Here is a 17,598-nt window from a genome sequence, read left to right on the forward strand (position 1 = left end):
TATTATATTACATTTTATCTGTGTGCATCTGTAGATGTAAATTCCTATACGTATTTTCACTTTCTTTTTCCAGGAGCACTGACAAAATTGTATGCAGATAAGTGAAGTCATAGATCCTCTTTGACTATTAATAATTCATCATTTTCATTAGGATGTCCCCAAATCCTTCAAATTGGCTGTAGTTAAGCCTCTCATTAAAAAAAATATTTTTTAAGATACTAGAAAAGGTAGAATCCTCACAACTATATTCATTCTTAGAGAAAAATGGCATCTGCAAGGATTTTCAATCAGGATTTAGACCGTACCATAGTACTGAGACTGCTCTCATTAGAGTTACTAATGATCTGCTTCTATCATCTGATCGTGGTTGTTGCAGCATTGTATTATTGTTATTGGATATCAACAATGTGTTCGACACTATCAACCACAACATTCTCTTGAATAGACTAGAAAACTAGGTTGGCACCCTGAAGTACCTCAAGGCTCAGTACTCAGCTGTCACCAAGCCAGCAGAGGGAGCCCTTACCTCTGGGTGATCTGTGATCACTCCCTCTGCTGCTACTTCCTGTCAAAGGACTATAAATACTGTTGTAGGCCCCTCACCTGCAGGTTGTATTGTTCAATTGTTAGATTGCTGTTTCCGAGTTTCCATGTGTTTTCCGAGTTATTGATTCTTTGGTTTTGACCCTGCCTGTCTGTTGATACTGTGATTGTTTGCTGCCTGACCCGACCTCTGCCTGTTTTTGGATTTTGTTGTTGCCTTGCCTCTTACACTCCTGTTTGCCGCCTGTCTGCTTTGACCATGCCTTTGCTCAATAAAAGCTTGCGAATGGATCCGCACGCCTCAGACCCCTCAATCATGACATCAGCACTAGGGCCGTTAATTTTTACATGTTACCTCTGAGAGACATGATGCTAGCTCCAGTATGATGGCACAGTGAAACACACAGAATGCATAGTTAATCTAAAATTCTGAAAAAACTGAGGTGTTAATTATCAGACCTAAAAACCCCACATGTAATAATCTAGAATACAGTCTAAAAGTTGACGATCACCCTCTGCCCTAGTCACCAGCATTCGGTCACCGGCCACTCAATCCCCGACATGCCCCACCCGTGAACCATCATCTGAGCACCAATTACCAACACCTGCACCCGCAATCAACCACACCCTTTAAATACTCAGCTCTGTCACTCAATCCTCAGCTGGAATCAAAGTTACATGGACACTACTGCTTTGATCGTATTCTTCGTTGCTCCCTATACTCCAAGGAAGTCTTTCTTTGTGTACCTTAGGACGTACCAACGCCTGTGTTGAGGGAAGTACTCTTGATTGAAATAGAACATTCTATGAATAACCTCATTACATTTATCCATTGACATTTACATGTATTCATTGCAGATGATTTTATACAAAGGAACATTATCAGAAATATTCATAGTCTACAATGAGGGTTGTTGAGACTATTTCACTCAAACGGCTCTTTACCAGGAAGGATCAACTCAAGGCGAAATAAAACACAAGACAAGTTTTTGGATTTTAAAGCTTGCAAGGATTGCGCTTGTCGGGTGCAAGCGGGAGAGAAGCAGGTTTCTCCTTAACCTCCCTTTTGCCTCCAGACGGATCTCAGTCCGCCTGAGGCCGGGAGCCAGGTAGGCCCCGCCTTCTGCCTCCTTCCCTGCTTTTGCCTCCTTTTCCTCCGCTTGCCTCCGAAGCTCAGATCGCAAGTCACTTTATTTATAGAGAAAAAGGACAGAGCAAGATAAGTAAAAACAACTGGCAAAACAAAGACTCCAGACATGTTCGTCACATATCTTTTTGGGCGTCAGAAACTTCATTCCTTCAGATTCCCCTGGCGCCCATACCAGTCTAAGATACTATATAGAGGCCATGTCATGTCATGACCTAGAACAAAAAGTGTTATACCAGATGGAAGCTGAAACTGAAGGGTCAAAGTTGCAAAATGTCAATACATAACCCTAACATCGGTAATCAGTAACTATGGTTACAGATGAGAACATTCTTAGAAACCGTGACGAAAAAGGAAACCAAAATGGAAACACAGGAAACAATGAGATGCAAAACTGAAACTATCTATAACAACGCCACTGAATGATATGAGTATATACAAATGTGTAACAGGACATTGGTAACAACACTTATAGAAAGCATTACACTTTATAGATCAAACTCCTATTTTACTTCACATATCCCTTAATCTTACCCTGAATCAAACTGTTCCACTTACTCTTTTAATTAATAATTAATGATTTTATTAATGATTCCTGAAACTTTTTTACAAAATGTGATAATATATTTCCTGTTATATCAATAGCCTACTAAGTAAAGTGAAACAATAGTTGCTACCAATGTACATACACATACCATTCTGAGAGTTCTTACATGTGTGTAGTTACAGAAATATTACATAGTATATGTAGATACTGTGTACTAATGTGTACTTACACTGGTTAAATACTACATACACATTTAGTTACTGTGTGAGTACACAGGTATTAGGCACACTTAATATAAAGTGGGAACTTTAGACTGTTACTATTTACAAATTACAAAATGAAACCTTAGTGATATAATCCATTAGATTTAGATTCGATTTTTATTAATGTATTCAAATGACTTTTTTTATTACTTTTGATTCCATGTGATCAGTTTCTCTCCAGCGCTCACTTGACACAGATGAAGTTGTTTCTGTCAGTTTCAGGGAGGCTGATCCAGAGACTATCGTTGGTCCGAATGGCTCCGGATCTGATCGTATTAACACAGTCGTCCAGTCCGGTGTCGTAATCAGGAGTCCACCGATCGTAGCAGATGGTCTGACCGTTGATCCAGAACCAGATTCCCACGATGCAGGAGTGACGCAGACCCAGCCACACGTGATTGGACGAGGCTCTCGAGGTCACATCCATCACCCGTCGCTGTATCTGCTCCGAATATACCGACACCAGGTCCATGTCTCTGTCTCTGCAGTATCTCAGAGCTTCAGTCCACGTCTTATTCTCTCCGATCAGAACCAGTTTATCTGGAAACATACAGAAAGAGAGTTGAGTCAAAGCAGCAGGGTTTCCCAGACAGGCTTTTTGAGTTTATAAATACATAATATTTAATTAATCTGAATGAGAATGATTATATATAAATGAGGCAACGCAATTAATCAAACAATATCTGAAACTGCCGTTTAGTCTGATTATCAAATCAAAGTCTGATGTTCATCTACACATGAGCAGCTTATAAAACAATGCTTTCAGCATCACAGTAAATACTAATTCATGGAAATACTGGCTCATGCTAAAAGTGAGTTTAATGTGCATCTGAGATTCCAATGTGCGCAAAGTTTACTTTATTAATTTGCATATTTACAGCTTTTCACTAGTAATTATTCACCAAAACAAAGACCTGAGGCTTTTAAATGTTTGAAACTGGTATTAGTATTGTCAGTTGTAGAGTAAAATAAAATTATTACATTGCACGTGGGATTGGGAATTAACAATAATATCTGTCTTCATTTTTATAGCTGAGGTTGCATTATTTAATTTTCAACATGTCCTTCAAATAATTCACCTGCATATGTAATTTGTACAAATCCCTGAAATATGAGAGCATTGCGTTGTATGATGTGATCATGTGAGCAATGTCTGAACCCTGAGAGCGCACAAGTGCATGTGGAGCATATAACTATATCTATATCTATAACTTATGATTTTTTTTTAGCTGTGGACATTCGTACAAATTACACCCAGTAAAATATATTGTAAATATGGTGAGATTGATGTAAAAAGTCCACGCACTGCATTTAAACAAAACACACATTTTGATTGGTGAAGACGACGCCGTCATTATTTTTACAGTTGTTAGAGCGCACTTAACTTGAAAAAGAAAATACAGGTTGTATAAGGTACTTCCACAAACAACCTGAAGGGTCGCTTTTTTGTCGAAGGACAGGCTGTTTATTTGCTTTGCTGCATGTCTTGTGATCATTAACTGGCATCAGAGAACTATGAATGTGTGAATGTTTTGTCAAATTATTTATGCAAGAAATACTTTACCAGAAACTCTGGGAATAGCTGGTTTAAAGGAATAGTTAAGTCGTACTGAAATGATGAGAGAGTTTCTGTAGTTTGACATGTAGATGATTGATCTACTCACCATCATAACACACAAAGGGATGCGGTTCTCTACAGTCCTCGTCTGTCCATCGTCCTTCAGCACTGAAACCAGTCGAGGTGCAGATGCTGTTTCCGTTAGGGATGTTATTAGGTTCACCTTGTTTCCAGTATAAGAATGTGACGGGCTGTTATCTGACCAAACCCAGAATCTGTACAGACCGATCCAGGATTCTTTAGGAGAAGTTAGGTTCTGCTTTATGATGTTCTTAATCTCTTCATTCTCACTCTGGTTCCTCACACTGACCAGAGCTGTGTGTTTCTCTCTGCAGTATTTCTGAGCGTTTGTGAAGTTCTTTGGTTCCTGTACAGGGACGAATCCTGTACTGACTTTAAAAGAGAAAGAGAAAGTCTGATATTGATTTACAAAATTAAATACATGTTCTTTTACCAAAAACAAAAAGACAAATTCAATTGTGGTTCATCATTCAAATCTGAAAGTGTATCATTATGAAAATAATTAACCTTTCTGTGTTTTAATCACACAGGTCACATTTATTTCTGTAGCATTTAAAATAAAAAAATATTCATCAGCTTAGGTTTACAGCAGCTCTATGGAAGACAATAATATCTATTTTGTTCATTTATAATCAATTCAAAGTTACAGAAATATAAAAACATGATCTCACCATTATAGCAGATGAAACTCCTTGTCTTATCACAATTTATATTATTCCATTGTCCATTAGTGTTCATAGAAACACAGTCTCCATATCCCTGTGGTTGTGTTGGTCCCCAGTTCCTATACTGAGACTCATCTCCTCTGTAGAAGTCAGGGTCAGTCAGAGACCACATCCATGAGTCCTTCAGCCCAATCCAGACACGCTCAGAGTTACTGTTTATGAGCTGTTTTATCTCGTTCTGTTCTTGTATGTCATTGATAGTGACCAGATCTGTGTGTTCTTCTCTGCAGTATCTCTGAGCTTCGTTCCAGTTCATCCTCTGATTCACAAAGTGATACTGACGTGGAGATGAACTGACCACGGCTGAGGAGAGACACATTCACACAGACTCATTATATCCAGACTCAGAGGTTCAGTATGAGTTTGATAAAGTGCTCTGATTTTCAGTGTTTCCAAAGAGTTTGGTGACTCTGTGGAGCTTGATTCAAAGAAAACTGTGTGCATTTAAAAGATAATTGCATAAATATGGTGCGTTTCCAGAGTTTTCAGTTAAACACTACAGGACTCATGGGAAACACTGATGATGTTTTGTGGTGTTTATGTGGTTTATTTCATCTCCTCAACAACACACACGATTACAGGACTTATTCAAACACACAGCACTAACACTAACTACCAACACTAGTACTAGTCAAGCACTCACTCACCTGTGAACAGAAGAGACATCAATGTGATTCTCTCCATTTCTGAGGAGAAACAGAAATCAGATCCAGAACATCAGATCATGTCATTTCTGCTTCTTCTGTGCTTTTAGATTCTACATCAGTTAGAAATACACACATGAAGCTCCTGATTCAGTGAAACCAACATTTCACTGCACATTATTTATAAATAAACCTAACTGATATAATGCTAATATGCCAATCTGCTAAAATACAAACATTTTAATACACTGACAACCACCTTATAAACACAGACTGTGATACAGTTAAATCACTACATGAAGAAAACAACGAAACGAATACTGAACAATTACACTGAATGTCTTGTTAAATTTCTAATAGTAATGGTACAGTTTTAAATAATTAAACATAATTGTTTTACAGTGTATTGATTTATGCTGCACGCCCACATTTAAAATCTTCAGAGTTCAATTCACACAGACGAGTTCTGATGTTTCATTGCTGTTATTAGTAGGTCCAGCATATCATTTATAAGTAATAGTATATACTTTCTTTACTAAATAAAGAAATTTATGTCACATTTAGCAAATCAAGAGTGAGGAAACCTTTATGGAGTTCTTATCATCATCATTTTTGCTTATTTTCTCTCTTATTTTTCTCTATAAAAACCCAGATATCAACAGATAAAATGATGTTAAACAGTATAATGTGTAATATAAACACTGCTAAATCAATCAGTGTAAAGTTTCTTACCTGTAGATGATGGGATTCAGGTGTGTTTGTGTTTCTTCTTTTCTCAGGACAGACTGATATCACCAATCATCTCTTTCTGCTTTTCCCAGCGGTGCTTTTCCTGGAAAGAAAAACTCCCTTCTGTGGTTTGTATCTTTGTTCAGGTTTGTTTCCTTCTTTCTTGCCCAAAGGCAACTGCACTGAACAAGAGAGAGTGTGTTCATCTGTTTACTGTCGTGTGTGTTTATACTGCTGGAAGAAAAATATTTAAAAATTACATTTCTTATATATCTTTAGATTTCAATTCCTTCAAAAGGTTTTTTTCCTCCATTTCAGCAGAACCTGACTGTATCCAGTGTTTAGATCCATTTTCTGGAAATGTAAGCTTTAGTGCATATTTAATTAGAAAAGGCCTTATTTTCATATTTAAACCTGCCCATATTGTAATGATATTGTAATGCTGAGGGTTCTCCGGACCAAGGAAACAAAGGCGGTTGATAGCCCAGAACGCATTGGAAGGGAGTGAGTCCAGTGGATTGTTTCCTTAAAGAATTTTGTGCATACTCAGCCCAAACTAAGTAACGACTCCAGTCCTGTTGGTTATTGTGGCAGTAGCTCCGGAGGAATTGAGACAGCTCTTGATTCTGCCGTTCGGCTTGGCCATTGGATTGAGGGTGATAACCTGAAGTGAGACTTATGTTGATGTTTAGTTGTGAACAGAATGCTTGCCAGACTCGAGAGGTGAACTGTGGGCCGCGATCAGACACAATATCTTCGGGTAACCCGTAAAAGCGGAATACCTGTTGTAAGAGGACCTCGGCGGTTTCCCAGGCTGTGGGTAGTTTGGGCAATGGTATGAATCTGCATGACTTAGAGAACCGGTCTATGACTGTGAGCACCGTGGTGAAGGAGTTGGAGACTGGTAGGTCGGTTACGAAGTCTATGGCTATGTGTGACCAAGGTCTTTCCAGTATGGGTAGTGGTTGAAGGAGTCCTGCTGGGCGTTGATGGGAGGTCTTGGTGATATTGCATGTTTCACACTGTTGAACGAAGTGGATGGTGTCTGAACGAATGGTTGACCACCAGAAACGGTTGTTAACTAGCTGGAGAGTGGCTGTGATGCCTGGATGACCGGCGCTGGGGGTATCATGAACCCAGTGCAGAACTCTTTGTAAACGCGCTTGTGGTACGTAGGTTCGATTAGGGGGGCAGGCTGAAGGCGCTGGTTCGGAGAGTTGAGCCTCTGTGATCTCGGTCATAATGTCCCACTGGACTGGAGCGATAATGCGGGCTGACGGTAGGATGGGTTCATGAGGGGATTCTTGAGGGATATTCTCGAACTGCCTGGATAAAGCATCCGCTTTGGTGTTTTTTGACCCTGGGCGGTAAGTGACTTTAAAATCAAAACGGGAGAAGAATAAAGACCACCTGGCTTGTCTTGAGTTTAGTAAACACAAACAAGACTTCGCGATGAGAGAACGTGAGAGAGTCCATTATAAGGGCTGGATAATGCGGAACACCTGGTGGCTGTAATCAGCCCAAGGTACGGGATTGTGGGAAATGTAGTCTTAGTATTCCGGTGAGAGCTCCCTCCGGTGGTGGTCGGAGAGAGCCACAGAGGTGCTGTTCATGACACATATAGCATCTGTTAATGAATATTTTTACTGTATTCACTAGTACCGTCTTGCTTTAACCATATTTTGGAGACGCATTTGTAACCATAAGTAGAGATGTTCTCATTTGTAAAAACAGCATAAAATGAAGGTTTCTTATTAAAATACAGGAAGCTGTCTCTTAAGATTAGTGGCAGGTTATAATCAGTCATGATCAGTTTATGGTTATGTATTTCAAAAACAAGAGTAAGACGGAATAGTGAAAAAGTAAAAATACTTTCACTGAAGTGCACCTCAGTTTGTCTTTCAGTTCCACATACATTGTACAGCACTAGACTGGATTGTTGGCTTGTTTATATCTTCTTTTTTTTATTTCTCCGGGGAAACATCTGTGTGTCATGGAAGATCACAAAACAATTTAATAAATTGATGGATGCCTGTTGTGAGTCCTACACAGCATTTGTGGAAGAGTTCGAGCGAGTGTTTGATCATCCGGTTAGTGGGCGGGAAGCTTCCAAACATCTGCTCACTCTCCATCAGGGTTCTCGTAGCACAGCAGATGTTGCCATTGAGTTTCGGACCACAGCAGGAAGGAGCGGATGGAATGATGAGGCACTGAGGGTCTGCTTTCAGGGAGGGTTGTCTGAGCCCCTTCAAGATGAGTTAGACATCAGGTAAGTTCCTGGATCAATCCTTGGCTAAGGAACTTAAGATCCCTACCCAGCTTATTCCTCACCCCCAGGCAGTAACAGTTTTGGATGGCAGACCTCTGGAACCAGGCAAGATAACAGAGGCCACTCAGTCCCTGGAACCTTCTATCTTATTGACTCCCCCAAGTATCCTGTTATCTTGGGTCACCCTTGACTGCACAGTCATAATCCCCGGACCCTTGATGGCACTTACCAAAGGAGGAAGAACCAAAATTCATGGGAGTCCAGAGCCAGCGGGGGCCTTCGAGAATCTCAAGTGCTGTTTTTCTTCTGCTCCCATTCTTTTGATCCCTGACCCAGAAAGACCTTTCGTGATGGAGGTGGACACCTCAGAGGTGGGTGTAGGAGCCATCCTGTCACAAAAGGGTGAGGATGGCAAATTACACCCTTGCGCCTTCATATCTCACCGCCTGTCAGATGCCGAGCACAACTACCACGTGGGGGATCGAGAGCTGCTTGCAGTTAAACTTGCCTTGGAGGAGTGGCACTACTGTCTTGAGGGGGCACAGCACCCTTTCCAGGTTTTCACGGACCACAAGAACCTGGAATATCTCCAGCAGGCTAAGCGATAGAACCCTCGCAAGCTCGATGGTCCCTGTTTTTCAATCGGTTCCCTCCTATTGTACAGACTCGGAACCAAGATGCCCTGTCTCAAGCCTACTCTCCCAAGACACTAGCGAAGCCTTTGGCATCAATTATTCCAAGGTCTAGGATTGTTGTGCCCCTCCAATGGGAACTGGAAAGAATGGTGTGAGAGGCCCTTGCCCATGAGCCCGATCCAGTCTATACAGTCCGCCCGATACTGGACTCCCGTAGGGTCTAGAACTCTTTGCAGTATCTGGTGGACTGGGAGAGCTACGGGCCAGAGGAGCTCTCCTGGGTGCCTGCCAAAGACATCTTGGACCCAAGTTTGATTCGAGAGTTTCATTCCCAGAGGACGGGGTGTTCTGGAAGGAACGTCAGGAGCCGTTCCTAGAGGAGGGGGTCCTGTCAGCATCCTACTTCCTGTAGTTGGTCTCCGTGCCTCTAGAGGCCCCTATGTTCCCCTGTACTTTAGTTCTTCCTTGTGTGTCCTTGTAAGCAATATCCAGGTCACCTGTGTATTGTCTTCCCCTTTGGGTATTTAAGTGGTGTTTTTCTCCTTTTTCTTACTCGGTTTTTGAGTCTCGGCTGTGAGTTTCCTGCTTTGTTTCAATCAATCAATGAATCATTTTTATTTATATAGCGCTTCTAACAACACAGGTTATATCAAAGCACTCAACAGTATAAAGTAGAAGGATGCAGTGATAGGGATGTATAATGATGAAATTGAACAATTTGTTATTAAATGCAGAGACGGTCTCTGTAATCAATTGGACGAGTTTGTTTCATCAAGCCCTTCAAAGCTACATCAAGTAAGATGTTCGCGGTTATCTCTTTGTTCAGTTCACTGGTTTTGTTTTCTCCACTCATAGAGTTTTTATTTTTCCAAGTCGTTTCCATTATTTCCTCTGTTACTGTCACCAAGCCAGCAGAGGGAGCCCTGACCTCTGGGTGATCTGCGATCACTCCCTCTGCTGCTACTTCCTGTTCCAGGACTATAAAAACTGCAGCAAGCCACTCACCTGCAGGTTGCATTGTTTGCCTGTTAGATTGTTGTTCCTAGTATCCCTTGTGTTTCCCTAGTTATAGATTCCTTGGTTTTGACCCTGCCTGTCTTTGGATTCTCTGATTGTTTGCTGCCTGACCTGACCACCGCCTGTTTTTGGATTTTGTGTTTGCCTCGTCTCTGATACTCCTGTTTGCCCTGTTTGACGCCTGCCTGTTTTGACCATGTCTTCATTTAATAAAAGCCTGCATATGGATCCGCACGCCTCAGACCCCTCTGTCATGACAGTTACCAAAACCTCTGTCCGAGAAGTACATTTGTTGTATTTGTTTTTTCTTATTCAATCAATTACCATGGGAACAAATGGGATTAGGGGGCAAAGGGGCAAGGCAACACAGAGACAACAGAAAACACACACACACTTAAAATACACAAACAGTCTGAGGTTGAGTGCCCAATAATGACGTTTGTGGGCATTCCCATTGGTGAAGTAACACCAGACAGGGAGTTCTAAAAAAAGCTGTCGAGGAAGAAGGAGAGAGACACGCCATGACTGCTGTGGGAGGGAAACGCGTAGCAAAGGTTTTAATACATTAAGTTGGTGAGTTAAGTGAGCACTAACGCCATTGTGTGAGATTGGGAAGAGTCTTTTTCCAAAGGTTCGGCTGAGAGACCGAGGCTGCTGTACGTCATTCAAGTGCACTTGTTAGTGCGCGAGAATGTGAACATGAACTGGAAGTGAGCGTCACACAGAGTGTTTGGTTTGTTTTTTTGCATCTTTTTTGCATCTTTTCAGGATTGTCTGTCGTTTCTTGTTTATTTTGTATTTTTTTGAGAAGCACTTTTCTTTGAGACCTAATCAGTTCGTGCTGTGGCTGAGCTGCACCATTTTGTTCCAGAAAGGCTACTCGGAGTTTTGTTGTTTTATTGTTGCCCTGCCATCCTCACAACATCTCTTCACTGCCCTGACCCAGCTGTGAAAGTCATCTAGAGTCATCACGTCAAACTCTTCATTGCTACGGACTGGTACACACACACACACACACACACACACACACACACACACACACACAAACACACGAACTGTTCACTGATATAGATTGAACTGAACTGAAATTTTGAATTCAATGATCAAATTGGGTTGGTGTGAGAACCGAATCATTGGTTGATTTCACAAGAGTTGTTCTAACCGTTGAACTGGGTTATAACAGTGTTCCTTGGAGCTGAGCCAAGATTTATTTAGTTCTTTTAAGGCAGTCATTCGAATTCAACTCACAGAGTCCCATATCAGATTTACTTTTCATCTGAGATGTTTGTCACAGCTGTTTGAAAAATTAATTGGTGTGTTCTGATAGTGAAAATAATTTGGTCAAATCTGTGGGGTTTTTTTTTAGATTGTTTTTGAAAGTTTACCAAGGTTAAGAGAAAGTACCAGAGAACTTGTATTATTTCTTTATTGTATTTCATTCTATTGAACCTCAGCTTACAAGACAAAAATCCAGTTTCCCAAGGAAAGGAAAGGAATAAATTAATAATAAGATACATTTGAGAGTCTTTTCATTTCCCCTACGAAACGAGGCCTACAGTTTCATTACACTTAGTAATTGGTCTAAATTGACTTAAATTTGAAGGCTCTAAAAAAAAAGCCTTCTCTAAATGGCTAAACTCTCTATTTTGTTATAGAAGTAATTCAGCAATCGCAATTTTAAAGTAGAATTAGTTGGTTGGCTTGGCAAAGGACTTGAAAGTTTCAAAAATAATTCTTAGATTAAGTCAGAGACATACAAGTTCCTTAAGTTTACACTGGTAAGTATCAATCAGGTTATTTTAAAAAGATGAGGAGAAAACTTTAACTTTTTAAAGTTAAAGTTTAACTTTTTTCCACTTCCCTTCTGCTTTCCTGCATAACAGCTTTCTAACCCTACTTCAAGATCTAAAATACAAGAGCTATTAAAAGCACCTCTACAGAGAAGTCAGATTGTTGGCTAGTATTAAAAAAAATGGAGAACTTGAGGCAGTGAAAGCTTGACAGAAGTGGGAGAAGTGAGTTTAATGGACGAGAGAGGATTAGTGTAGAGGGTTTAGAAAACCGCATTATGATTTGAGATGGCAAAATCAATTAATCCTCCTTTGTCATGATAGGACCGCTTCACATATTGACAAGTCGCCAAGAATGAGACCAATTTGTGACCAGATACAAATTCGGAAAATTCCTAAATGGAAACCCGTATATTTAGGAGGGGAATGTTTTTTTTCTGAGATGGAGAATCTGATGAATTTAACTTCACTTTGTTGTTCCTGATGAGATAGTTCAGTCAGACAGCACTCGGTTTCGGTAATGACTCATCTGAACACCTCTGATTGGTTCTTGCGTTCATAAGCTCAACAGAATTGTATGAGATTGGGTGTGTGTTTCTGGCTCTCTGCCCACCAGCGAACAGATTTGAATTTAGCAGCTGCACATTTGGCACAAATTTGATTGATGTGATATGATTTTATTCCTAATATCACTCAATGAATCTTTATTATCTTTGTATACAATCGTTACATTTATCAATTTATGTTTTGTATTCATTGTAGATGGTTTTATACAGGGACATCACACACATTTGCCAACAATTTTTAATGCCAAGTGAAGGAATGATAAATATACAATAATGAAGGAAGCATGGTGAGTAACCTAAATCAGCAACTATGGTGACAAATGAGAACATACTAAAAAAAAAAGGAAACGCAAGAAACAAGGAAAACGAAACCAACAACGTGACATATCCGCATCTTAAAGCCCACATGAAATCAAAATGGATTATATTTATTTTGTTAGCTCACGTTGCTATTTTTGTAGTAAACCAATCAATCAGTCAATCCACAAAAAATAAATAAGTTTGCCTTAATCTTTAATTCAAATCTGAAAATGCTCCTTTCTAAACACAAAAGGTCTTTTTGTCAGTTTGTCGAATTGGGCACAATATGGAAGTAAAACCTCTTTAAGATGCTAAACCATGGGTTAAAACACAAAAAAAATTAAGTTGAATGTATTATAGTTGTGTATGATTACATTTGTAGTCATTGTAGAAGAAATTTGCAAAACATATCAGTTCCAGAAAAATAAATGTGCAGTAAGTACTAAATGCAGCAAAAGTAACATGCAATAAAAAAAATTACCTATCAATGTGAACTGAAAGAAAACATAGTAAATATTTGTCTCCATCACCTCGAGTCTGAATCAAACTGAATCAAATATTTGATTAACAAGTAAAAAAATGAAAAAAGACTTAATGGTTAAAATAGAGATTATTTGAGTTCAATTACAGAAAGCTTCCTGATTATAAATCTGCTTTAAGTGGGTAGATTATTATTATATGACATTCCACACATATTTAGTCTGTGGCTAGATTTGAGCCCTTTTGGTTAATTATGTGATTACATTAATAATTTACTGGCATTGTGTAATCCATAAGAAATTAACTATTGGATTTTTAAAATGTAGTGTAATCTAATTGCAAGTACTAAATATTTATAACCGGGATTCCATTTCTCTCCAGCGCTCACTTGACGCAGATGAAGTTGTTTCTATCAGTTTCAGGGAGGCTGATCCAGCGATTGTCGCAGGTCCGAATGGCTCCGGATCTGACCGTATTAACACAGTCGTCCAGTCCAATGGTGTAGTCAGGAGCCCACTGATTGTAGCACATGGTGTTACCGTTGACCCAGAACCAGAATCTTAGTGCACAGGAGTGACGCAGACCCAGCCACACGTGATTGGACGAGGCTCTCGAGGTCACATCCATCACCCGTCGCTGTATCTGCTCCGAATATACCGACACCAGGTCCATGTCTCTGTCTCTGCAGTATCTCAGAGCTTCAGTCCACGTCTTATTCTCTCGGATCAGAACCAGTTTATCTGTAACACAAACAAATCAGCATACAGAACTTGAAGTCTTTACCGTAAATACAGGATCCAGTGCCATGTACTTTTAGAATTTTTTGTGCGCTAAAAAATGTTTTTCATTTTGATGACTGCAACATACTCCAAAAAAGGTTGTATTTCATTTCAATTGGTTTGTTTAGCATCTGTCTTTGCATTTCAGTTAATTACAGAATAATTCGTTTTGCAAGGAATTTATTTATATTGTCACTTGAAGTGAGATCTGACTGAGAAGAGTAAAGCTTGCAAAATGCCCTGAAAATCATATTGTTTTATTATCAGGATGACAGGTGCCTTCTTTATCGAATCCAATCCTTATTCCAATCCCTGGGCATGAGATCAACAATGCAAAATGTTGGCTAAGTATTTATTTGGTTTATTGGCAAATGTTCACTGTGTAATTTTTTTTTTTTGCTTTGTTGGTGAGAATTACTTCTAGAGACATTTGTACTGTTTTAATCTCAGCCAACAGGAGCCCACCAGAGTGGAGCAAGCAGAGAAGAAAACCACCACAATGAAGCAGAAGACCGCAGACTGGAGCAAACAGATCTAAAGGCATCCATGGCAAAGCTTCAGACTGGTCAGGAGGCCCAGACAGATACAATAGAGAAGCAGAGACAGACAATAGAGGGAGCATTTATAGCCCCAAGGGCCAAGGCCGGGAACATAAGAAAATCAGGTTCACAGACTAGGACTGGTAAGGCAGATGGTTCAACAGACACACTTGATGAAACAGAACAAGTAGACATTTTATGAGTAGTCTCTATGGTGGTGACTCTATGAAGTTAATGTGAAAGATATGAGGTGTATTTTTAGAGTTCATGGACAAGAGGAAAAAACTCTGGACTCGGTAGTCCGCCGTAATTTACTATGATTAATTATGTGTAAGTGCAAACTCGTGAAATGTCACAGAGTGAAATTAAACAGGCAGACAATTTTTCTACAGGATTACATGAAACAGGCCCAACAGACGGGAATAGGACAAATAGTCCATTCATTAATGGCATCTTTGGCAATGACAGACAAGGCTGATAGCTCAAATAAAGGAGACTCTACTCCTCCCTACGTGGTTCTGTACAGTACTTCCAGAGAGCAGTGCAGTGCTACTGTAATGATGCGATGCCTTCTGCTCTATCCAGTCTCACTGTCCACCGTGGCACATTTCCAGGAAGGTGGGTGACACTGATAGAGCCACTCGCACTGAGGTTGGGCGCATGGCTTGCGTTACCCAACCCGTTGCATTGGCTCACCCGGCAACCTCCCAGGTTCAGGGGCATTCTAGAGACTTTGGTGGCAGTCTGAGACACTACTGTCTTGCACAAGGAGATTGCTGTCCTCCTGGCAGAGGATGCAATCGAGCCGGTCCCTCCAGCCAAGATGGAGTTGGGGTTTTACAGCCCTTATGTCATCACGCTCAAGAAAGGAGGTGGTTCCTGGATCTGTGTTGTAGCGATTAAATGAATCGTACAGTATTTTTGTTATTATTTTTATTATTATTATTATTTGTGTGTGTGTGTGTGACCAATAAGAAACATACACGTTATACAGAGCGGACCTAACAGATAAAAGTGGGGCACACAAACGTGCGGGTGTGTGCGTCGGGGGTCAAAGTGCAACTGTCATGGCGGAGGCGACACATGAGTCGCGAGTGATTTCGATTATTGGTGTTGTACATTTTGATTCTTCAATGCAATGACTGTGGAGACTGGGGAGACCGGCGATCCTATGTGAATGCTGCGGGAGTTTTGCTGGTGCGATCGCCGAATCTGTGCTTGAGCAGTCCCGCCTGAGGTGTTGTTCATCGGATCGGAGTGTTTGGCGTCTGTGCTTCGGCTTGTTCCACAGTCGGAGGATTGGAGGATATCGCTTGTGTTGTGGACGCTGTCGTTGGATCGTCGTCGAGTCTGTGCTTGGCCGTTCCCGCCTGGGGTGCTGTTCATTGGATCTGAGTGTTTGGCGTCTGTGCTTCGGATTGCTCGTAAGATGTCGTAAGAGTGAGCTGATTCCAAATGGATTGAGGTACTCTGCGTTCACTTATATTATTATTAACACGCTTTATCTGAACTTTAATCATATGCGAGCTGAGGCGGAGCCTAGGAGAGCGCACATTGAACATTGGGCACCACTATACAAACTCGAACAGCTGGTATTTGCCCCGACGACACAGTTAACAAACAAATTCACACACAAACACATAAACGCACATTTTATTCATAATTGCTACATTCATATTCCATATATATTCCACCTTTCCATTTGTGAGTTGTGGGAAATTAAGTCCCTGGAAATTGAAAAGCCTTTGTTTTTCCCTTTTCTCTTTTTCTCTTTTCTTTTCTTTCTTCTTATGAACTCTGTATAGCCTACTTAAAAGAACTTGAGTGATGTGATCATTTGTCTTGTTTTGGGGAAAATCTGAAATTATACATTTTCACTGAATTTATACGTATATATGTATCTTTTTTTCTCGTGCTTGTTCATGGGTGTGGATTATGTGAGTGTAAACAGTGTGTAACTGGTGGTCAGCTCATTCTGAGCTAAACTATTTTGTTGGTGGATTTAATCTGCCTGGCGCCCGAACTAACTTTTCATATTGTGTTTGTGAATGAAATACGCCACCGTTACAGTGTGTTTTCACAAGCTTACGTTCAGAATGTTGATGCAGAAACATATTAGCAAATTTGTTTGGTTTGTGTTTGAGGGTCAAGCCTGGCAGTACAAGGTCCTTTCTTTCAGGCTGTCCCTGTTCCCCCGCATCGTTATAAAGGTTGTGGAGGGCACCCTTGCCCTGCTACGGAAAGTTGGGCATCAGGATCCTCAATTTTCTCAATGACTGGCTCATCATGGCCCAACCTCGAGAAGAGTTGGGCAATCACAGGGACCAAGTGCTTCATCATCTCAACCAGTTGAGGCTTCAGGTAAACTGGGAAAAGTGCAAGTTCTGCCCTGTGCTAAGAATCTCTTTTCTCTGTGTGGAGACTCGGTGAGTATGACAGGCGTGAGAAAGCACGCCCATTCATTGCTGAACTGCTTGAGTTACTTCAGAGGCAGGACAGGGGCTCCAGTGAAACACTTTTAGAGTCTGCTGGGGCACATGGCATTCACAGCCGCTGCCACACCGCTCGGATTGCTTCATATGAGACCACTGGCTTCACCCCCGAGTTCCGTGATGGGCATCGCTCCATGGGACACTCTGTGTGAACATTGAGCTTGGTTGGACCTTGCCTTTCTACAGGCTGGGCTTCCCTTAGAACAAGTGTCCCGGCATGATGCCTCCACCTTGGTCTGGGGTGCCATGTGCAATGGGCAGGCAGCCTTGGGGCTCTGGATGGGGCCTCAACTGCTTTCGCACATCAACTGCCTACAGTTGTTGGCAGTGCATCTAGTCATCTAGATCTGCACAGACAACACTGCAACTGTTTCGTATTTTAACCACCAGGAAGGGTATACAATCACATTGCGTGTCTTGGCTCGCTCCCAATATCTCCTTCTCTGGCGACAACCGCGGTCCAAATCAGTGCATGCTGTCCATATTCCGGGAGA

General features: G+C 40.9%; 1 protein-coding gene and 1 pseudogene across 2 annotated transcripts in view; both read right to left on the reverse strand.

The window, feature by feature from the left end:
- Positions 1 to 1,709: 1,709 nt before the first annotated feature.
- On the reverse strand, positions 1,710 to 6,345 carry LOC122334558 (annotated as a pseudogene).
- Positions 6,346 to 12,593: 6,248 nt separating this feature from the next.
- The window catches only part of LOC122334557 (macrophage mannose receptor 1-like), a 12,568-nt gene continuing 7,563 nt past the window's right edge, over positions 12,594 to 17,598 (reverse strand). For both annotated transcript variants that reach the window (XM_043232558.1, XM_043232556.1), the window contains one exon: positions 12,594 to 14,034. In XM_043232558.1, coding sequence (XP_043088493.1) covers positions 13,679 to 14,034 — 356 coding nt within the window. In that variant the 3' untranslated portion in view covers positions 12,594 to 13,678. The remainder of the gene's footprint in view (positions 14,035 to 17,598) is intronic.

The sequence above is a fragment of the Puntigrus tetrazona genome, unplaced genomic scaffold, assembly GCF_018831695.1.
Source record: "Puntigrus tetrazona isolate hp1 unplaced genomic scaffold, ASM1883169v1 S000000575, whole genome shotgun sequence".
Classification (NCBI taxonomy): Eukaryota; Metazoa; Chordata; class Actinopteri; order Cypriniformes; family Cyprinidae; genus Puntigrus; species Puntigrus tetrazona.